We start from the raw sequence: 23,211 nt of genomic DNA, 5'->3' as shown, positions 1-23,211 counted from the left end.
AAGCGTGCACTGTCATGTTAGAAGCGGTGGCTTCGCAAGATCTTTGGATATGGCATTCTTTCTTCGGCATGGTAGGTTCTCACAATGATATCAACGTGCTGTAGCGTTCTCCAGTCTTCACAAGGCTTGCAGAAGGCCACTCCCCACCTGTCAACTTTGAGATCAACGACCACCAGTACAACAAGGGATACTACCTAGCTGATGGTATATATCCTTAGTGGTCAACTTTTGTGAAGACAATCTCGAACCCCCAAGGTGAGAAGAGAAAGAGATTTTCGCAAATGCAAGAGAGTGCTAGAAAGGATGTGGAACGTGCTTTTGGTGTGCTTCAACCCGATGGGGTATCGTTCAAAACCCTGCACTGACATGTGATGAAGGGAAGCTTTGGGAGGTGATGACTGCTTGTGTGATCATGCACAACATGATCGTCGAGGACGAGCGTGATAACATCATCGTCGACCAAGGATATGATTTTCAAGGTGAAAATGTTGAGCCCCTGCACCAAGAACCGACCACGTTTGAACAGTTTGCCCAATTTCATTGTGAACTGCGTGATTGACAGACTCATTTGGATCTTCAAAATGACTTGGTTGAGCACATGTGGACTCACATTGGCAACCAATAGATGTATTGGTTCATTATGTTCATTCAAGACATGTGATGAAGGGAAGCTTTGGGAGGTGATGACTGCTTGTGTGATCATGCACAACATGATCGTCGAGGACGAGCGTGATAACAGCATCATCGACCAAGGATATGATTTTCAAGGTGAAAATGTTGAGCCCCTGCACCAAGAACCGACCACGTTTGAACAGTTTGCCCAATTTCATTGTGAACTGCGTGATTGACAGACTCATTTGGATCTTCAAAATGACTTGGTTGAGCACATGTGGACTCACATTGGCAACCAATAGATGTATTGGTTCATTATGTTCATTCAAGACAATTTCAATTTGGTTGTAAAACTATTTTATTAGAGACAATTTCGATTGGGTTGTAAAACTATTTTTATTTTCAGACAATTAATATTTGAACGTGCAAACTAGTTTTGAACACTGAAATATGAATATATGGGCATTTTTGGCCGTGGCGGACATGATGGGGTCAAAAGATGCGTCCGCATGTTGGGCGCACGGTCACCGCATCCCAGGACATGCCCGAACACGACCCCAATGCTCTACCTAAACGGATAGAATCCGGACTAAACGGACGTCCGTTTGGGATCGTGCGCTGGAGTTAGCCTTACACCCGTGCCAGTCAGTCAACTTGTACTTCCTCCGTTTCTTTTTACTGCGCATATAAGATTTGTTCAAAGTCAAACTACATAAAGTTTGACCAAATTTATATAAAAAATATGAAATCTACAATACTAAAACTATATAGTATGAAAATATTTTTCATGGTGCATATGATAATACTGATTTCATATCGTGATTGTTAATATTTTTTAATATAAAGTTACTCAAACTTTATAAAGCTTGATTTTGATCAAACCTTATATGCGAACTAAAAAGAAGGAAGGGAGTAATGACGGTACATGGCCCCCACGGGGTGTCCGTAGGCCATCGATCAATATATACGTGGACCCAGCTGGAGCCGGTCTTAAAGGGAGCGTGCCATCCACGTGAACGTGTCTGGCCGGTTCATGTGGCGTGTCCATGTCGCTACAGGGCTTCAGTACACATGACTGGGCTATATTTGTCCATAGTTTCTCCACATAGTATGTGTACTGTGGGCCGCATTATTTTATTTTCTCTAACTGATTCCAGGTGCAAATCAAATGTGCGTGCCCGGCCCGTCATGCACGGCCACGACGACGCTGCTGCTGCGGGCGCTACATGTACATCAAGTACGTACGTACGCCCCCACCACCTTTTGATCCATCGATGGCGACTCGTCATCGAATGCTTAATCTGAGAGGCCACCTTTTGACCTTATGTTTTCAATAATATTATTTTTGATGATATACATTAATATCCTGTAAGTTAAATTTAAGGTCAAAATTTGACACAAAATACAAAAGATAAATAAATCAGACTAGGATTTTTCTAGTGCTGATTGTGTTCGTCGAACGATTGACGTGAGCTGGCATGCATTTGGACGCTGGCTGGCCGATGTCTCTCTTGTCTGAACGTTTCAGCGTGCCCACGTGTCTGAACTTTTTGGATAAAGGCGGGTGTCCTGTCTGAACCGTGGTCACCATTTTTAAACCGCGGCCGCAATTTGTACGTTCGATCGCGTCCAGCTGAGCTCCCACGTGATTCAGGTTTTGAGGGCGCGTACGCTGTGCCATTTTGACGTCGACGTGCACGGTGCACCAATCACGTATCAAGACTAATTAGCTCAACTTTTCCATCTGAAACAAGGAGACTGACTAGTTCGAGGGGGAGAAACGAAAAATAAAACTTGCGCCTTTTCACGTTTAACAAAGCAAAAACACTAATTTTCTCAACTGTATAAGGCCCTGTACAACACAGGTGATTTGGGGATGTGCTTACAGAAATAAATCAGATCTTATTCTTTTTTTTTGCGGGCACATGTGCCTATTTGTAGAGGATGAACGCTTAGTTAGTCACCCCTTCGGTGGACATAAGCATTGATGCTTAAGAAAATTTCAGTTAATTTTACTAAGCGTATCTCTAAACACCTTGCACTGAAAGGTATGAGAAGATGTCATCACTTAGCACACGTTTCTAATTAAACTTTGATCGCCATATAGTTTTAGAGATGACCGTTAGACAGATAACCAACGTATGCCATGTTTTTATTGCCATTTCTAGATAATATGGCGAGTTGAGAGAGTGATGTCTTCTCAACCACCGTACGAACGCCCCTGACCAGGTACATATTTCCTGCTATGAAACGACAAGACTATTGGTATAGTCTCTTAATCCAATTATTATGTTGAACTATCAAATGTATGCATGCATGATGAGCTAGACCAACAGTGTCTCACCTACACACACACAATCCTCCTTTTCTAAAAAAAACACACACACAATCCCGGGCCATAACCATGTACTGCAGCGCTAGCTAGCTCGATCTCCGGAGAAACGGACATACAAAAACAGGACACATACATACACACCGACACACCTGCACTGCTGAGTGTGCTGATCTGTCTTCCCCAGCTCGATCTACAAACTTTTACCGTGTTCCAGAGATATACAGTTTCATGTCCAAAAATGTCCATGTATAGAAATGGACCTAGCTAGATCTCTATGTGATGCATGCATGTGTGGTAGTACTACTACTATCTCTGTTGGTCTATCTTCCGACATAGTAGGGTCCACATGCATGCATGTCAAAAAAGATGCTGATGTATGCATGTGATGCTAATCTCGGCTTAAACTGCTCTTCGCTAAACAAGATCCTTATTATGTACTCGCACTTCTCATATTATCCACGGCATGTCAACGGGAAACATATGATGCCCTTCAATCCAAGCTCATAATTACACATTTAAAAAAAATGGATTAGTTTGAATTGCTTACCACATATGTCACGTGGTTACACATTTACAATATGCTCAAAGATAAAGATGGCCGGTATGGTGTGATCTCAATCAGATGCTCTTAAGCGTCCCAACACAATCTTTTCATTTGAAATAAAATATGCCAGTGGTGCACGTACGTACGATCGCTTCAATCCTCGATCTCATGAATTCCAACTACTCAACCACTGCGTTTGGCAATGATATTTTGATCTCCATATCTTGAAGAGAATAATGAACTATGAAAATACCACCTTTGTGTTATTTTTATATTTCTCAATCCAAGACGAAAAAATAAAAGCAAATGAATACTGAGAGAGATGTTGCTTATTTTAGGAAAGAGAGAGATGTCGTTTTGATTCTGTGTCTCAATAATTTCCTCCATCGCAGATCATCAGATAATGTTTTTTAGGGAAAAAATATTCAAAAAAATCATCAGATAAAGTTAGTGTATTAGCACTTTTTTTTAAAAGGAGGATAGCCCCAAGCCTCTGCATTGCAATGATGCATGCAACCATATTATTAAACGAAGTCTCAAACAAGGATGAGGTACGGTACAAAATCTCGAATAGAGTTAAAAAAAAAAGATGAACAAGGCCACAACCGGCACAAATAAGACTAGATGCCTATACACCATCTTATTGTTGGATCGTCATCCAAACCGGTCGTAGGTATCCTGTGCGACCATCTCCCAACGGTTGCACCATAAGCCATATGCTTCTTGACTTCCGCACGACTGAGTAATGACCACGTACGGGTACACGAAGTTGCTCTGTATATGACCTGCAAAAAAATTGTAATATTTTGTCTGTTAAAAATAACATCATTTCGGCAGTTCCATATTGCCCAAAATAATGCGCACACTCCAACTGAAATATGCGCCGCTAGTTTAGGCTCTACCCCAGTTAGCCTAGTTCCAAATAGGGTGTCTATGTTATTAGGTGGACTGACATTGAAGGCCACATGCACTGTGCGCCATAGTTTGGCTAGTGAGAAGTCTAGGAAGAGATGTTGAATTCACTCATCATGATGGTAGAAAAAACACCTTTTGCTACACTCCCAACGACGTTTTGCGAGGTTATTTTTAGTCAAGATCACTTTTTTGTGAACAAACCACATAAAAACTTTTATCTTTAGAGTCACTTTAATTTTCTAGATGTGTAGCGACCTTGGGGTTGGACCGGTGTTTATCAAGTCCATATACATTGACTTTACTGAGAATACCCCTGACACCGACCCAGTGTAGTGTATCTGGCTCATCTGATAGGTTAGATCTTCATCAACCTACGCACGAGATGTAGCCCAAGTGATCTTCTGAACTGAATTTTTAAGGGAACTGATCCTAAAATTATACTAACGAAAGCTTCTTTCCATTGTACAATATTGGAAAGGGTGGGATATTGAATGGTTAGTGGTGTGTCCCCTAACCAAATATCCTTCCAAAACTTGGTAGAGTTGCCTTCCTGCGCATCAACCCTCTCCAAAACGGTGAATCATTTGGCTATGCCGTTATTTGTGCAAGGGTTTTGGAATGTACGTACTTGTTACGCAATAATTATACCCACACTCCCTTGTTCTCCACCGAAGGTCTGTATGGCCATAAGTAGTCATCTGTTCTTACCTCAAGATTTCCAATCCCTAATCCCACTTGGTCTTTTGGCCTACATATTATATCCCACTTAGCCAACCAATATTTTGACTTCTTCCCATCATTTGGCCAGAAAAAGTGTATTAGCACGTACCAACCTCGAGATCCCAGAGCAAATCTCTTCTTTTTATCGAAGGACCGGCGTTTATTCATTCTTATCCATCTGTACAGCACTGATTGATTTTTTTTTGCCAAGGAAATAGTGAGTTTTATTCCACTGAAATAGGATCATAATTACTCCAAGTTTTGGAAAAACCTACAAATTCTTGGCCGGAGCTCATACGGATATGGTGACCGATAGTCCCTCGTGTCGATTAAGAGTTACGTAGTTGCCACAAAGGGATTAACAAATATGTAACATGCAACAGATAAAATATAGTTTGTGTGGTAACTTGGAAATATTGTTTCTCAGATAATGTCTTAACAAATACTTTGAGCATTTTTATTTGTTTTTACTTGCACGCCCTTCTCCATTTTCTTACCCCGGCCAGGCTAGTTCTCATATAGGACGGTTCAGTAGAAAAACAAATAGCTCCAATGCATGAGGCGCATGGCTAGTGACATCTTGCTACTTTAGTTTAGAGGCAAATACACCAGAGGTACAACAAGTTGCACTTGATGACCACTATGGTGCTTGATATTGAAAAATACACAAAACTAGTGCAAAAACTTGTGTTTTGGGGCACGTACGGTGCAAAACCCAGATGCGGCAGTGTACATCGCCAGCTGGGCGTGACAGCGTGGCGGCGGGCCCGACTGTCAGTGGCTGCAAGCCTGCATGCAGGCTGAAGCTCGGTTTGTTTGCAGATACCCCCCTCATTTGATATGGATTATAATAGAAAACGTCCCCTTAACCTATATGCGTACGCAATACCCTGGTCTATTCGTTTCTCCTTTTGTCCAGCGATCGACTCAAGGCAGACACGGCGCTGGCACCGTCGACCACCGTCGGCGAGGTGATGACGGAGGAGCCTCGGCGTCGGCTGCCCGGCGAGGAAGCACCAGGCTATGGTGAGTAATTTTCGCCCTTTCGAACGCCTCTCTGACCCCTCTCTCACCCCTGCTATGGCATGTTTTGGTTAGGGCAAACGTTCTATCATGTTGTGGAGAAGTTTATTTGGATGTGTTTTTCGAGTTCTAGGGAGTGAGGTATAATTAGCTATGGTATCACAAGAGCATCGAGGCCCTGAAGATCCGACTCTTCCTAGGGTTTATATCAGGTTTATGAAGTTGGTATTTTTTTCATAGGATTTTGTTGGAGATCGCCAGGAGAATAATTTCAGTGGTTAGATAGGATCGGGAGATGTTTAGGGACAATCTTTTGCCCATATGGTTAGCAATGTGTGCACTGAATATAGGAGATTAATTCAAACTGCATGTACGCATGTAACTGAATTTTTTGGACAGTGTGTTAACTGAATATGTGGACAACAGTCATCTGAATGTAACTGAATTTTTCAACACATGAATTATAGATAGTTTCAGTTAACAAAGATTGAAAGAATAACCTATGTTTAGGGACAATCTTTTTCCCGTATGGTTAACAATGTCTGCAGGAATATGGAGATTAATTCAAACTAAATGTACGGGTGTAACTGAATTTTTTCGACAGTGTGTTAACTGAATTTGTGGACAACGGTCATCTGAATGTAACTGAATATTTCAACACATGAATTATAGATAGTTTCAGTTAACAAAGATTGATAGATTTAACTAAGTGTGGTAAACCTGATTGTAACAGGAATTTTTTGTAGTTCCCGTTAACTAAAACTGAATATGAACTTCTTTCTAGCAATAGTTTCTGTTTCCACTTTCAGTTTACAAATTGTTTGCCTAACTGAATATGCATTGATCTGTTTATTGGAAATGCAAATTCATTTCTCTGTTTTCCTATTTGTTGTGTTAAGTGCATATGCATTTATAAGTTAACTGAATTGCAGGGCCTTTTGATGGTCGTTTTACTGTCCAAATACACCACAAAGGTTTCTTTTGTGGTAATGGAAGCAATATGACATATCTTGACTATGAAGTGGATTGGTTTGACAATTGTGATAGTGACACTTGGTCTATACTATGGATTGATGACTTCCTGAAGCAGTTGAGCTATGATAGAGGTGTTTCCAAGCATGACATATATTGGTGTCAACCTGGCAAATCAATAGAAGATGGTCTGAAGCAGATTACATGTGATGCTGACATACTGTTAATGATTGGTGCAACAATTGAGCACAAAAATTTGCTCCTCATTATTGACCATGGTGATACACTAGAAACTCTTACTGGAGATGATGTTATGGCATATGGAGTTCCTGAATTGCCCAAGGTTATCAGTACAATCAAAGACAGCAAGGGGAAACAAAATGTTAGCTTTATAGAAGAGACCATTTTCACAGAATTTGCTAACAATCCAAAACAGAAGAGAGGAAAAAGAGCTAGGAGGTCTGTTTCATTTGGTGAAGGTTGTAGTTCCTCAGGAGCTGGTGTCGGCGATGAAGAATTTGAAGAAGGACGGCTGAGTAGTGATACAGATCAACAAGATGCAGGCACTGAAGAAGAAACTGATGAGGAATTTCATGATAGTGACTTTGAACCGGATGTGGGGGATGATGATTTGTTTGACGAGAATGTGGACAAGGATGTGGATGATCACAGAGAGAGGGAGTTCATAGCTGACATAGAAGCAGAACTTCCAGAAGATGCACTTGATGACTCTCACTTGGATCTGTCCAAAGAAGAGAAGGAGAAGTTAAAGTACAATTTCAGAACATTTAACTCAGCTACTGATTTGAATGCACCAACCTTCAGGCTTGGAATGGTTTTTGCTGACATGAAGGAACTGAGACTTGCAGTAAGTGCCTACAGTGTTAGAAACAGAGTGAAGCTGAAGAAGACAAGGAATACTGCAACTATATTAGTTGTAGTGTGCAAACCAGGATGCTCTTGGCAATTGAAGGCAGGCAAGGACAACAGGACAAATAGCATCCTCATAAAGAAGTTTAATGGAGTACACACATGCACCAAGGCTTGGGATCTGAAGGTGTTGACTGCACCTTTTCTGACTAGAAAATTCAAAGAAGAATTCAGAGACAATGAGAAAATGTCTCTGAAGAAATTTCAAGATAAAGTACAGGTTGAATACAACATGATTCCAAAGAGAAGCAAGCTAGGAAGGGCAAGAAGGGCAGCAGTTAGGGATATTAGGGGTGAGGATGATGACCAATACAAGTGGCTCTGGGATTATGGGCAGGAGCTAAGAAGAAGCAACCCTGGAAGTACATTTTTCCTTTGCACAAAGAAATTGACTGATGAGAAAACTAAAGTGACAAGAGACCATTTCTCCACTCTTTATTGGTCACTGGATGCTTGTAAGAGAGGGTGGCTTGCTGGTTGTAGAGCCATCATTTTTTTGGATGGTTGTCATATAAAGACCAGGTACAAGGGGAACATGTTGACAGCTGTAGGCATTGACCCCAATGATTGTATATTTCCCATAGCCTTTGGTTTGTGTGAAGTGGAGTGTACTAGCAGCTGGGAATGGTTCTTAGCATCTTTGAAGGGTGATCTTAATATATGCAACTCATCATCCTACACAATCATGAGTGACAAGCAAAAGGTCAGTACTTGATATTTCTCTTGACTATGCTTTTATTTGTGTACACATTGCTCTTACCTAATTTGTTTGCATGCTAGGGTTTAATAAATGTTGTGCAGAAGGTATTCCCACATGCAGAACACAGATTTTGTGTAAGGCATTTATATCAAAATTTCCACAAAGTGCATAAAGGTGAGCAGTTGAAGAATGATCTTTGGTCGATAGCAAGATCCACCAATGACATTGCATATCAGAAGAATATGGACCAGATAAAATCACATAGTGAGGGTGCTTACAATTGGGTTGAGAAACAGGCTCCAAGAACATGGATAAAGGCCTTTTTTAACCCATTCCCCAAGTGTGATATATTGCTTAACAACATGTCAGAGGTTTTCAACAGGTTAGCTCCTCACTTCTCTTCCTTCACATTCAAAAGTTTTTGCAACTATCATTCACATTGTAGCAATGCTAAATTATTTGTTTGCCACTTCTAATTAATTGTAGTTACATACTTGAGGCAAGAGAACTACCAGTTGTGTCAGCATTGGACAACATGCACATCAAATTAACCAACAGAATTGTTAGCAAGCAGAGAGAGTCGGACAAGTGGACGGGGAGACTTTGCCCAAAGATCCAGAAGAAGTTGGACAAGTTTGTTGGGTGGGCAGCTAATTGTATGGTCCAAGAAGCTGGTCAAGGGGTTTTCCAGGTAAAATCCTTCAACAACACATACTTGGTGGATCTCAACATGAACAACTGCGACTGTAAAAGGTGGGAGTTGTCTGGAATACCATGTCATCATGTTGTTGCATGTGCTAGGCATGAAAGAATAGAGCCTGAAAGCTTGGTGCATCCATGTTATACTGTTGATAACTACAAGAAGGCCTATGCCTACAACATAATGCCATTGAGGGACAAAGGTCACTGGGAAAAAATGCATGGAATTGATGTGTACCCACCACTGTACACTAAAGTGATGGGAAGGCCCAAGAAAAGCAGAAAGAAAGACCCAGAAGAGAAGAAAGACAAGAATGGAGGGATAAAGCTTACCAAGGCAGGGTCCACCATGCACTGCTCTATATGTAAAGCAGCTGATCATAACAAGAAAGGTCACCACAAGCATGTCAATGACATTCAAAATGAGCAGGCAGCAAAACAAGCAGAGGAAGATTTTGATGACCCTAGCCTCATTGCCGTAATGCATTTTTATCTTGTTCTTTCAATTTATTTAATTGGATTACATATCTAATCTTGGTACCTAACCTTTGCAGAACATAATGCCACATACTGTCAGGCCATTTCTTGATCCAACACAAACTCCTGACTCTATGGTTTTCATGATGCAGGAGCAGGTACTAACTTATTTGCTATTGTTTTCTTTTAGTTTGTAATATGCACTTACATGTCTGCTTTATGTGCCTTCAGGAGAGGTTTGCATATCCACCTGTTAGAGACTTTGGTCCTCTACCAGAGTCAAGTTTCATAGCAAATGCTAGAGAAGAAATTCCTCCTCCCAGAATGACAACAACAATGACAAGTGGTAGGATCAGAAGAGGTGGAACTACTGCATGTGGAGCAAGAGGTGGAAATGCTGCATCTGGAGCAAGAGGTGCAGGGCACAATGCAAGAGGAGGAGGAGGGCACAATGCTAGAGGAGGGAATACTACAGGAGGAGGTGGCGGCCACAATGCTAGAGGACGAGGGAATGTCGCAAGAGGCCACAATGCTAGAGGACGAGGGAATGTCGCAAGAGGACGAGGAGATGTCGCAAGAGGACGAGGAGGCCACAATGCTACAGGAGCAAATGTGGCAAGAGGAGCAAGAGCTGCAGCTCCTGGCTTCTACAACCTCGTTTTTGGACATGATGGAGCTAGCAGAACTTGGACTGAAGCAGCAAATTTCATGCAGGCCGAGGAAGAAGTTCTGATAACTCAGAATGCACCTGATGATGGATGGCCCGACGATTTCCTATCCATGTGATGGAAAAGTTCAAAATATGAAGTTCATGAATGAACTTGCTTTTGATAAACTTAAGTTCATGGATGAACTTGGCCTGAACTTGTTCTGAACCCATTAGTTTCATTTTGCACGTATTGAACTTGTGTTTACAAATATATGTACTGAACTTAATTTGAAGTGATATGTATTGTGATCATGTTAAGATGGGCTTGCGCTGGTCATTTTTATGCATTTTGCTATGATAATCACTTGTTATTTGCTTGTTTATGCATTTTACCAGCAGTATATGCATCTTGCCGTGCCTGCAAATAGTATATGCATCTTGTTGTGCTGTCATAGTTCATCCTTGTGAGGTTATTGTATTTTACCAACAGTTTATGCATCTTGCTGTACTATTGGGTAAGTCAGTTAGTTGCATCTTGTTCTACTGTTGGGTAAGTCAGTTAGTCAGTTGTACTGTTATGATAATTCCTCCAGTTTGAGAGGCCTATTGTACTACTAATAATACACTCTATGCATCTTATGTCATGTTAAATGTGACTGTTCCATGTCCTGTTATACTTGCGCAAACTTCACCTGAAGCAAATAGAGGCAAATTACTGAATTTTGCACCTCAAAAGCAACATTTCCATTCAAAATTCTGAAAATGAATAACATTCAGTACAAGCACCAATACTACTACTACATCTATTATACTTCTAATCACTTCTGAGCTGCTTCAAACTTAATAACAGACCAAACATCATGAAAACAGAATACAGAAGCATCCCTACAGTCCAGTCTCGATCTCCTTGTTCATCCTTGACATATTCTTCTTCTCCATTTTTTGCCTTCTCATCAACCTTCTCAGCATCAAACTAGTTCTGCAGCAACCTAAAATCAAACTTGTGCAGCTCATCCTCTGTTTATCGTCCTGAAAATTGAAAAAAGCCCCTTCCAGTTCAATACCACAAAAACCATCGAGACAGAGAGAGGGTAGGGGCTGGGGGAGATTCAACACCTGTGATGATCTCTTCGGGTTGTAGTACACATCCGCCCATCTTCCATTCGTCGACCTTGGGTTCGCCCGCGCCGCCCATCTTCCGTTCGTCCCCGGCGCCCAGACCTAACGCTCACGGCGGCCGCAGCCTTCGTCCAGCCGTCGGTCGGGAAACGCGCTCCGCCACCGGTCTGAGAACCCGCATAGCCACCGGCCAGAAAACTCTCACCGCCACCGGCCTGAAAAGCCTCACCGCCGCTGCCGCGATTTGGGGAATAAGCTGCGATTTCGCAACGTGGGTTTGGGAACTGGGGTCATATGTCATAACGTTCTGGGACTTTTTCTATTATAATCCATATCAAATGAGGGGGGTATCTGCAAACAAACCGAGCTTCAGCCTGCATGCAGGCTTGCAGCCACTGACAGTCGGGCCCGCCGCCACGCTGTCACGTCCAGCTGGCGCTGTACACTGCGGCATCTGGGTTTTGCACCGTGCGTGCACCAAAACACAAGTTTTTGCACTAGTTTTGTGTATTTTTCAACATCAAGCACCAAAGTGGTCATCAAGTGCAACTTGTTGTACCTCTGGTGTATTTACCTCTTTAGTTTACTCTTGCCACCTGGTAATACTAGCAACCCAACCAACTAAAGCGAAATTAATTGTCAATGAGCATTGTTAATTAAGATTTGTCGGAGCGAACAACTATTGGCCCGAGGTCACGCACGCAACGAATCAAAGATATCCCTGTTGCTGCTTCGGTTGCCAGTTTAGACTATGCTAACTTGGCGTATGATGAGTGCCATTACTTGATTAATTTTGCTTAGCCCGTCATGCACTCTCTAATCTCTATACTTTAAGAGATTTGGAATGATACGGTGACGATTATGTATGTGCAGGTCTCCTTCGTCCAGTATACTTTTCAGTCTCTATCTCACTACTAGAAATTGGACTTTGTTGTTTGTTGCTGGGTGGGCTTTTCCTTCACAAGAGCATGCTAGCCAAAAAATAGATCGTTTTCTTGTCCGTTATTATGTCACCTGTTTGGAATTGGTCGTATGCCTCCTTTTTCACAAAGAGAGAAGTGCAACTCTTTGTCCCTCAAATTATCATGAATTATGGTTTTTGTCTCTGAACTTTTTTCTATACCTAAAAGATTTGGTCCCTGGCAGCGGTATCCCTCGATCTAATCTGGGTGTGACATGTTATGTCATGGTTTTGGCTACGCCACCACTATGAGGTGGAAATCGACCTATACGTGTAATTGCCAAATCTCCTCCGCCTTTCGTCCCTTCACCAAATCGCTACTACCTACAGCCCTACACCACTGAGTAGTCATGGCTCTTACCACCAGAAGGGTTGATTCCGGCGAGTTCCACTCTCGGACTCTAGGGTTCGTGGATGCGGGGGCATTGATGTAGAACCGGCAACCAACACGAGGATGAGAGTGGAGCACACTGGTGTGCTTGTCGGCATCGGCCAGGGCGACGATTGGGAGGGTTCGACGGAAGCAGTAGCTCGTGAGAAAGGGGGCAAGGAGAGACGTATTGATTTGAAAGGGGGGTCATCCGGAAACAAAAGAGAGTGAAAGGGAGGGGGGAGGGGGTGTATGAACACTCAAAAACCTGGGCACGCCAGTGTGGTGAAACGGTACATTAATTCGTCGAAGGAAGCAATCATTATGATATACTACTACAAAAAAGCCATGAGATGTAAAAAAGTGTTACACAAACGAATTAACTTGCTAGACATACACGCGCCTTGTAGTATGTTTTTTACATGTCACATTACACCCCTGCGAAGCCAGCTTGCATGTACACTTTTTTTCAGAACACCTCAGGGTGAGGGTTTCTGCATTTCATTAAGAAAAGAATTGCCCGGTTAATCAAGGAAATCAGATGAAAACCCGATACAGAAACACACAACTACCACACGAATTGATTAAGGGACAACCATGCGAAAAACCCCAACCACACGATTAATTAAGGGACAACCGTGCGAAAATCCACGACCACAACTACATAATTGATGAAGTGACAATCATGCAAAAAGCCACAGCCATGACAGACCCCGCCAAACACGAAGCGCCGGAACGCCACCAAGGCGGAGCAAAGCCACAGGCCCATCACACAGGGCCACCGCCGCACCTTACATGTACACTCATTCCTGCACGCGGTCCTTGCGCGGGCCGGTCCCGCGTGGGCCATCTGTACATGGACCCAGGACCCGGTCCACGTGAACGTGTCCGGTTGATGCATGCACGTCTATGTCTGTCTCTATAGTTCAGTTCAGGTAGGCTGTACACACGAGTGGAGTGGAGTATGTTTTCTTCCCACGACGCTGCTGCTGTCTGCTGCGGGCGCCACATCACGTGCGCGCACCCTACCTTTTCTTTCATCGACGGTGACTTGTCATCGACGATATATTGATTAATCATGCATGCATGTGCCAGTAGTAGCACTACGCCACTGTGATTTTCTGGTGCTGGCTTTCCCTCATCGACCAATCGACGTGATTCTGCTCATATCTGAGCGTCACGATCGATCGGTGCTTAATGTCAACTTGGACGCTGGCTGGCCGATGATGTCTCCTTGTCTGAACATCTCAGCGTGCGTACGTGTCTGAACTTAAAAGTCACATTTTTTAACTGCGGCCGCAATTTGTACAGCTCGCACGCACGTTTCATCGCTCCACGTGATTCATGCTTTGGGGTACGTAGGTGCACCAATAACGTACCAGCGAATGCAGGTCCGCGCGCCAACTTATCGCGCGTGATTTTTCTTGTGCCACATAGCGAGAGACTAACTAATTAGCTCAACTTTTCTCACTGAAAAAAGGAGATCGGTTCAACGTGTGCTCCTCGCTCGTACTCCCTTCGTGCGAAAAAACTTGTCTTCAAATGGATGTATCTAGCATCAAGTTAGTGCTATATACATTCATTTGAGGGACAAGTTTGGGACGAACTTTTTCAGACGAAGGGAGTACAAATTAGCTCCGCATGATTTACTCGCTTTCATACTTTCACGCGTACATAGTTAAGTGAGTGGTTGTAATTTTGTTGTTTGTCACTCTCCTTCTATTAATTAGAAGAAGATATGCCAACTCTGCGTAGTTGAATGTGCAAAGTTTTGGAGATGAAACATGTACAATATCCCACAAAAAAAGTACAATATAATGATTTTTTTTCATTCATGCCATGTTTTCATTGTCATTTCAAGAAGATATGGAGAGTAGAAAGACTGAGGTCTTCTCAACCAAAACCAATGCACACGCCCTACTTGGAGATGCTTGACTAGGATTAATTTTGGTATAGTGTATAGAGCATGCATGGTGAGCTAGATCAACAGTATCTCACCTGCACGCACCTAACTCAGGCCATAACCATGAACAACACGCACCACCTGTAGCCTCGATCAATCATGGGGACAGGAACGCGCATGCACGGTGGCAAATGCACAGAAATGACACTTACATATATACAGTTATTACTTACACATGTACTTCTGACCGATTCGATCTACAAACTTTTACCGCTGTTCCAAAGATAGTTTCTGGTCCAAAAATATCTATATAGGAGTATACATAAATGGATCTAGATCTCCATCTGATGCATGCATGTTTGGTACTATACCTGTTAATCTATCTTCTGACATAGTATGGCCCACATGCATGTCAAAAGATGTTGATGTACTGTATCATGTATGTGACGCCAATCTCGGCTTTAACTGCTCATCCAGTTGGTCCATCTCAAGGACCATGCATCCAACACATGCACATCCATCTACATGCATCACATGGAGTTCCATAGCCAATAAGGGAGTGACACTTGGCACATCACATTTATATGCTGATTAGTTCAGTTACTAACCATGTGGTAATTAGTTTTGTTTAGAAACGCAATACAAACTCAGATGTTCACAACACACACGCACACTCATCCCAATAAACACACCCAACACACAACCCTATAAACACCTCCGGATGACCGAGCCGGACAGATCTTGAGACTGACAATGTCGTCACAGGCATCTCGTACTCGACGGGCACACCATTCCACTAAAATAATAGTGTCATAGAACCTGGAGTAAATCTAGAAAAATATGCGAGCACCCGTATCAAGTCAAGGGCTTGAACCCCAGGGTGGGCTGGTTCCACCTGAAGGAACCTAACCATTAAAGATAGGCTTATTTTTCTAGTAATTAGTTAATTAATTGCAAAGCAATGGTGTAAAGGCCGGTCGAGTACTACGTATGAGCCATCAAAGTTATTTCTAATGAGTGAGATTGATCAATCAGGTGGCTCCAGTCATCAGCCCTTTCATGACGAAGAAGACGACTGCCCCTTAGGGACCTTGATGTATTTTCTTTATTTTCTAGGGGTGTCTGTACTGCTAGTTTTTGATTAATAGATCTAAGGTCTTTTTTCAACAAAAGTGGCTCGAGCCATACATAAATATCTAAGTGAGCTTGACCAATCAAGTGGCTCTAGCTCAACAATGGCCAGACATCAGCATTTTATATTCTCTTGTATTTGGGAATCCTTTATTTGGTTTTTGTTGTATTTTGAAAACACCTGATGGGTTCAAATTTTAATTATTCAAAATATCATTTATATTCAAATTTTAATTATTTCAGTTATATTTCATTGTTTCAGAAATGTTTACCAATATAAAGCAAAATTTATTTATTTCAGAAATATTTTATACATGTACCAAACATTTTTATTGTTCCAAAAATGTAAAAAATGTATTCATAATATTCATATAAATTAAAATTATTTCAATCATATTTTAATCAATTTAAGAAATATTTTGTACATGTACCAAGCATTTCACTATTTCAAAAGGGTTCGCATATATAATTCATTAATATTTATCACACAATTTTAGCGTGCCCAAGTGTGGGGACATGGAGCATGTACTTTTACTAATATAAAATGGTGCACACATTGTATTGTAAAATTGCTAAAATATTGCACCAATCTCATAATATTTAGTGGTTCCGTTAGAAAATCCAGCTTCTGTGTGAACCCTAGAAATGGTCACTGATCGATCCTTCATACTTATTTAAAGATTTCTGAATTTTTCATCGTTGACACGTATATTTCATATCCATTGGCATCTATAATTTCAATCAATTTTAGGAATATCTCATACATGTACCAAGCACTTTATTGTAGTAAAAATATTTACACAAATAATTTATAAACATTCACAGCTTCACATGTATGTCCTTGAATTTCCAAATAGTACAAAATCATATACGCCATGTATTGTAAAAAACAAAACTAAAACAGCTCACCAATCTCAAAGCATGTGTGGACAGGAGATCGTGCACCGCCACGCAACGGCCCCATTCGAAAAAACCGTGTTCCGTGTGAACCCTAGAAATGGTCACTGATGGGCCCTCCACGATTAACAAGCAGTTAAGTAATGGTAGACTACATGTAGCGCGCACGCAGCTAGTTTGATTGAATATACAAGGCGCCCAAAAGTTGACTCTGGGAACGTGGAACCTGCATCGCTCAACACATGTGTCCAGCAGCATGTATTTTGAGCCGGTGTTAAGGAGTATAATGCAAAAAATTGAAATGAAATTGCACTGGTTGCAACTTGGACATTTACTTTTCATGTTGGTAAAAGGGTGAAAATGATGAGATCTAGTGAGACTGGAACAATATCTATATATGGTTGGCATTGCATTATTGAGGGAGTAGCACGTACGTACTGGTAAGTATTTTAACTGGGCACAGTTCCAAGAAAACAGTGGAACAGAAGCTATCCTGCACACACATATATTTTTAGTATTATCTGTGGGGTGCAATGTGAAATGCCCTCACAATTATAATACTGGCAGCAGCAGCTAGCTAGCTAGCAGGACACACAACCAAAAACGATTCTTTTGGTATGTGTTCCCTCAATTCAGCTTTGCTTTCTCTCTCTCTCTAGCTAAGCTAGACTTCCTCTCTCCCTCTCACTCTAGAGAGAGGGAGGAAGAGATCTGAAGGCAGGTATTTGAGGAGCTAGCAGTTCAATCATAGGAATATATTTGTGCTTGAGTTCATCATCTTGAGTCCAATTGAGCTGGGCTGCCATGCATGTGTTTGATGTGTTGTTGATGATTCATGGAGTAGTGAGTGTTAATTGATTTGTTCCTGCAGGGATCGTTCGATTGAGGTTGAGGGAGGGAGTTAGGCATGGACGACTTCATGCAGTGGGCGATGAACACGCTGGACCAGCAGCAGTACCACGCCGCCTCCGCCGCCGCGGCTCCTCCCGTATACGGTGGTGCTGGCTCCAGCTCCGGTGGCAGCAGTGCTGGTGCCGCCTTCCCGTCGCTGCAGGCGCTCCGCGAGTCCACGGCGGCCGGCGGCGGCGTCAGGGACCTGAGGGTGCAGGTGGACCACTACCAGCCCAGCAGCTGGAGCACCAGCTCCGGCGACAGCCCCGGCGCCGCCATGGACCACGACGCGGCCGCCGCCGGACCCGGGTGGTCCCCGCACACAGCCCGCGCCAGGACCAGGACCACGACCACAAGCAGCAGGCCCATGAGCTGGAACTTCAGCGCCAGCGCCGCGTCCTCGCAGGCCGCGCAGCTGCCAGCCGACATAGACATCTCCCCGCGGCCGGCTGCCGCCCCCAGAGGCCACAGTACGCCCGCCGCCGGGAGGAGATCGGTAGGCAGCGCGCAGGGCACGGCCGGCTCGTCAGCATCGCCGGGGCCCGTGCAGGACCACATCATCGCCGAGCGCCGCCGCCGGGAGAAGATCAACCAGCGCTTCATCGAGCTCTCCACCGTCATCCCCAACCTCAAGAAGGTTTAATTTCTTGCTCTTCCTCTTGTTCCTCGGTTTCATTCCATGCTTCCTCTTCATGCTAATCACCTGCAGAGTAATTAGTTATACTTCAGATTTAAGATTGTATGTGCAAGAATTAATTTCGATTTACTGATCTGATTCTACACTGTGATGTGCAGATGGACAAGGCGACGATTCTTGGGGACGCGGTGAAGTACGTGAGGGAGCTGCAGGACAAGGTGAAGACTATGGAGGACGACGACAGCGCCGCCGCTACCACCACCACCACCATCCGCTCCGCCGTGCTCGTCAGCAAGAAGATCAAGTCCGACGACGACGACGAAGACGAGGACGCCGGCGAGTCGAGCCACAGCGGGCTGCCGGAGATCGAGGTGCGGGTGTCGGGCGAGAAGACCGTGCTGGTGCGGATCCACTGCAAGAACGCGAGGGGGCTGCTGGTGAGGGTGCTGGCAGAGGTGGAGGAGCTCCGGCTCGCCATCACCCACACCAGCGTCATGCCCTTCCCGGCCGACACCGCCATCATCACCATCACCGCAAAGGCAAGCTAATTATAAGCTACTTAAGCTAATTATAAGCAAGTTTCAAGATAATATTTCATCCGTACTTGCACAAAGTAGTTATAGAGTCAAGAGTCAAGACTCAAGAGTGCAAATTGCACTGCCTCAATATGCACCTCTATATTTCATCAAGCTTGTCTACGCCTAAGTCGACTAAGATTTTCTTACCATCTGATATAATCTTGATCATTCCACCCATGTCTGTGCGAATATCCAGACACGGACATGAGAATGTTCAGGACATCGACTTACACATAATTAAGAAAATCTCATGCAACTTTCATGTAGCAAATTTGTATTTTTCATCTCATTCTCGTCTACTAATATGGTTGTGTGCATCATGAGATGTAGAGACCGGGGACATTCCTCCTTCTCGAAAAAAAATTATCATCTACTAATTTGGCAAAAGAGTATATGACAAAGGTCAAGTGTCGACATGATGGATGCATGGGTGTGTCTGAAGAGGTGTTTAGCAAAATAAACCTGTTTTAATTTCTTGCCTTGTAGGTGGCATCTAAATTTGCATATCCACAGCCCCTCACACCCGGGGCTCTAGCCTCGGGCGTGAAGATATCTTCCCAATAAGTTTTAGTAATTTTAGGCCTGCTCCGGGTTGTGTCGTCTCTATTAAAATCTTCTCCTATCTCTCTTTTTTCTCGAGAAACAACAATATATTGATATCAAGATGATACCAAATATCATCTAACTCTCCTAGCCCACATTGGCCATGTGTGTAGACATTGTGCTTGAGGCGTCATTGATCCTCAATTAGTATGCCCACGACCAATCAATGATGTAAAAAACAGTATTGTGTGGGGAAATGGTTAGTTCAAAGATGGTTCTTTCACTCGAAGATGGATGGTTGATGCTTCTACTAGGAACTCTCATTAAGCACATGTCTAATAAGGGCAACTTGTAGTATATATAGTGTAGATGCCTTAAGGAAGTTGCTCCTGATAATGGAGGTTGTAGGTTCAAGCTAGCCCCACGAAGATTAAACAGTAAATGCCAAATTAGTGCATTTGTTGAATTTTTTGAAGTGGCGCGCGGTGGTGCTCCCGGACCCTCATTGCACAAGAAGCATACTTTTATTATCAAGTAAATGTTCTCTCAAAAAGGAGAAACCACTGAAACCACTGAGATGACACAACATTGAATCAACAGTATATATCACGAAGGCCCTATTCCTTGGTTATTTAGGCATCTCATGTAGGCCACTTGTACATTGATCTCTGAACATCTCTATTCACTGTATTTGTTTGTATGGAGAGGTACTTTACTCCATGCATGTGAACTCCATTATAGAAATCTGTATAACCGGATATGGAGATGTGAAAACCCCAAATGTGATATCCTAATATATCTTTAGAAATGAAAAAAAAGATAGCATATATGTAGATGATCAAGCATGAATTAGTTTGTTGGCTTCATGTTTATGATTTAGTATTAAAAAATGGAGATATGATGTGTGTGTTGAGGACAACTCACCAGAGATAGCTTGAGAAATGATTGGTTGATCAGACCGTTAGTTTAAGTGTTGGACTCAACCATGCTACTGGATCAGATCATAATTAAGAGATCAGATGGATGAGATTCTTTCTTCAATGGCATTTTGATGAAATGTTGTAATCTTCACGCAATTTGGTCGTTGAATAGATAATTAATAAGTCAAATGCAAATGGGGAACATGCTATACTAAGTAAATTTTCCAGTGAGGTTTGGGGGAAGAAATTGTAGCATCTTATCCTGCTGTCAAATAAATGTAGCTTGCTGTCAAGAAATGAAAATCCTGGCATTTAATCCTGCTGTAAAAAAAATGGTATAGCTTCTCATCATTTGATCTCAAGATAAGAATATTGGTGTATTTAGACATCGCAAATCTTCTTTGTTTGGGAGAGGAATGCTTGAGGTACATGTATATACGAACATACTTTTTTACATCAAAGTTGCATAAGAAATTGTAGCATCTCATCCCACTGTCGATTTTTTTCCTCTAATATCTCATCATTTGATCTCAAGATAAGACCACATATTCACACACTTAACTAAAGTAATCAAACAACGCAAATCTTTTTTGCTTGGGAGGGGAATGCTTGAGGTACATGCATATATATATATATATATATATATATATATATATATATATATATATATATATATATATATATATATATATATATATATTAATTGTATGTCAAATACATATTTGGCGTATTTAAATAACTGATTAATATTAATTACTTTGCACAACCTTTTTTTTTTCAGGTGGAAGAGGGGTTCAACTCAACGGTGGAGGAGATCGTGACGCGGCTCAACTCGTCGCTGCGCCAACACTATGCTGACAATAATTCTGATGATCGAAATAGTGCCACCAAGAGAGAATGCTAAGCTTAATTAGCTAGCTCATGCAAGTCGATGGATCGAGCCTTTCCTTGGATGATTTTATATTCTGAAAATTGAGAGATAAATTCATGGTGAGGAATTCCTCGTTACGATGGTGTGCATCAGTGCATGCATGCATGCATGATCAGCTTATAGATGCGTGCATGCATGGCGACGAGGATTTCTCAGCCACAGGTTTGCAAGTTTTGGTTGCTAGCTAGCTACTTGCTGTTGCTCAATCCCAATCACACTGATGAAAAAATGACGACAGCCATATATGCTTGGATTTTCGGATAATTCTTCTATGCATTTTTTTTGACAAACCTAGCTATATATTGCCAGATACTAGCTTGCAGTATGCATCATTGTCTTTCATGTTGCACCGTCTGCATCAATTAAGGAATCACTAATTTTGCAGATACGATCTTTGCAATTAATTCCATATATATGTATGAAAAGTCTTAGCATCTCATCAATTATAGTATATTAGTAGTATTTTTTCTATCCAAAAATATCCCACAATATCCTACTTTAAAATAATTTAACTACTACTAGTAGTGCATGCATGAGATCATATCCCGTTATCCATGAATGCATATCTTCTCTCCGACTCATTCATGAGTCATGCATGCAAGAATAATATTATTTAGCTCATCTGCGTTATCTCATTGGCCCTCTTGATTTATTTAGGAGATATTGCGTGATTTGCACAGCCTTAAAGATAAGACATCGACCAGAGATTCAGATCGAGTTCATTATTGGGTAGAGAAAGCGGTTGAGATATGCAGTGCAAAGTTGGCACAGTGCTGTCTGCATAAAATGCAACATGTCTTTAGTTGGTAGGCCAAGCCAAGAAGATCTTCTGGATCTGCACATATATGTATGTACATACTCAACATGCACATAGTATATGCCGGTTAATACAGACAGACGATCGTCATGTTCCCCATCATGGAATATATCATGCATGAAATGATTAAAAAACACGTTAACGACGATCTCGAGTGATTTGATCCGTGCTTTGTTGGCGATTTCATTTGATTGGATTAGTTTAGGTAGGAGGATGGATGAACACACCATCTTTTGGTCATTGCCAGACAAGTAGTAGTTGATGTAGTACTACTACTACCCAACCAAACGCAACACAGAAGAAGAACATATATAAGAATTAAGAATTGCAGCCGAGATCAGTGAGAGACAGCTCGGCATATCTTAGGGAACTCTTAGTTTATGCATGGCTAGGTGAGGTGAGGTGAGCTTTAGCTCAGCTCAAGACAATGCAAAAGAGGTACATTATGTTTGTTTACCATAATCATCAATTTGCCATGTGCGTGCATGGATGAAAAGGCTTCAATAATTGGCTCATGGTGCAGCATATTTTATTGCCAAAGCCCAAGTTTTTTTAATGGACTGTTGTTGCAATGGTTTTGGAGGTTTGCAAGCAGAAGCTACTTTAGTGTCCCATTTTCTGGGTGTTGAGTTCTGGGTGGCTGCATGCATGCTGACTGTAAAAGGCTCGCTTTCCTGCTCATTGTGCATGTCCAAATGCTTTCTGTTGAGATGGATGGATGATGCAATTGTACTCGCAGTGGAACTAGTCATTTTCCGAATGTTGCCAGAAAAACTGCCTTGATTAAAAAGGGCATTACAAACCCAAAAAGAGACACATTATAAAGCCTAGTGCAAAAAGAAGAAGAAAGAAAAAGTACCGCTCGACTAATTAAAGGGAAATCGAACAAAAACCTGAACAACGGCAAATCACACTTAATTAGATTAGGTCTAAAGCA

At 42.2% G+C, this 23,211-nt stretch overlaps 2 protein-coding genes and 1 long non-coding RNA gene across 5 annotated transcripts; 2 read left to right on the top strand and 1 right to left on the bottom strand.

Moving 5' to 3' along the window:
- Positions 1 to 6,022: 6,022 nt before the first annotated feature.
- Positions 6,023 to 10,896, top strand: LOC123119130 (uncharacterized). The gene is made up of 6 exons (XM_044538825.1): positions 6,023 to 6,152; positions 7,082 to 8,754; positions 8,832 to 9,133; positions 9,238 to 9,928; positions 10,005 to 10,085; positions 10,159 to 10,896. Exons 1-6 carry the CDS (start codon positions 6,101 to 6,103, stop codon positions 10,711 to 10,713), a joined length of 3,354 nt encoding a protein of 1,117 aa, XP_044394760.1. The 5' UTR covers positions 6,023 to 6,100; the 3' UTR covers positions 10,714 to 10,896.
- A 382-nt stretch (positions 10,897 to 11,278) lies between these two features.
- LOC123124113 (uncharacterized) lies at positions 11,279 to 11,975 on the bottom strand. Its single transcript, XR_006460976.1, has 2 exons — positions 11,693 to 11,975; positions 11,279 to 11,605 (listed from the first exon to the last, which is right to left on the bottom strand). It is a non-coding gene; the product is annotated as an uncharacterized lncRNA (long non-coding RNA).
- Positions 11,976 to 17,452: 5,477 nt separating this feature from the next.
- LOC123119129 (transcription factor NAI1) lies at positions 17,453 to 21,747 on the top strand. 3 transcript variants are annotated; one of them, XM_044538824.1, is made up of 4 exons: positions 17,453 to 17,572; positions 17,829 to 18,485; positions 18,644 to 19,024; positions 21,308 to 21,747. In XM_044538824.1, exons 2-4 carry the CDS (start codon positions 17,865 to 17,867, stop codon positions 21,428 to 21,430), a joined length of 1,125 nt encoding a protein of 374 aa, XP_044394759.1. In that variant the 5' UTR covers positions 17,453 to 17,572; positions 17,829 to 17,864; the 3' UTR covers positions 21,431 to 21,747. The 3 variants fall into 3 exon arrangements, with proteins under 3 accessions (XP_044394759.1, XP_044394757.1, XP_044394758.1); XM_044538822.1 differs by having other exon boundaries at positions 17,511 to 17,678; XM_044538823.1 differs by having other exon boundaries at positions 17,533 to 17,674.
- The last annotated feature ends 1,464 nt before the right edge of the window (positions 21,748 to 23,211 follow it).

The sequence above is a fragment of the Triticum aestivum genome, chromosome 5D (assembly GCF_018294505.1).
Source record: "Triticum aestivum cultivar Chinese Spring chromosome 5D, IWGSC CS RefSeq v2.1, whole genome shotgun sequence".
Classification (NCBI taxonomy): Eukaryota; Viridiplantae; Streptophyta; class Magnoliopsida; order Poales; family Poaceae; genus Triticum; species Triticum aestivum.
Note: the sequence above shows the minus strand (reverse complement) of the source record. Positions and strands in the feature narration are given on the sequence as shown.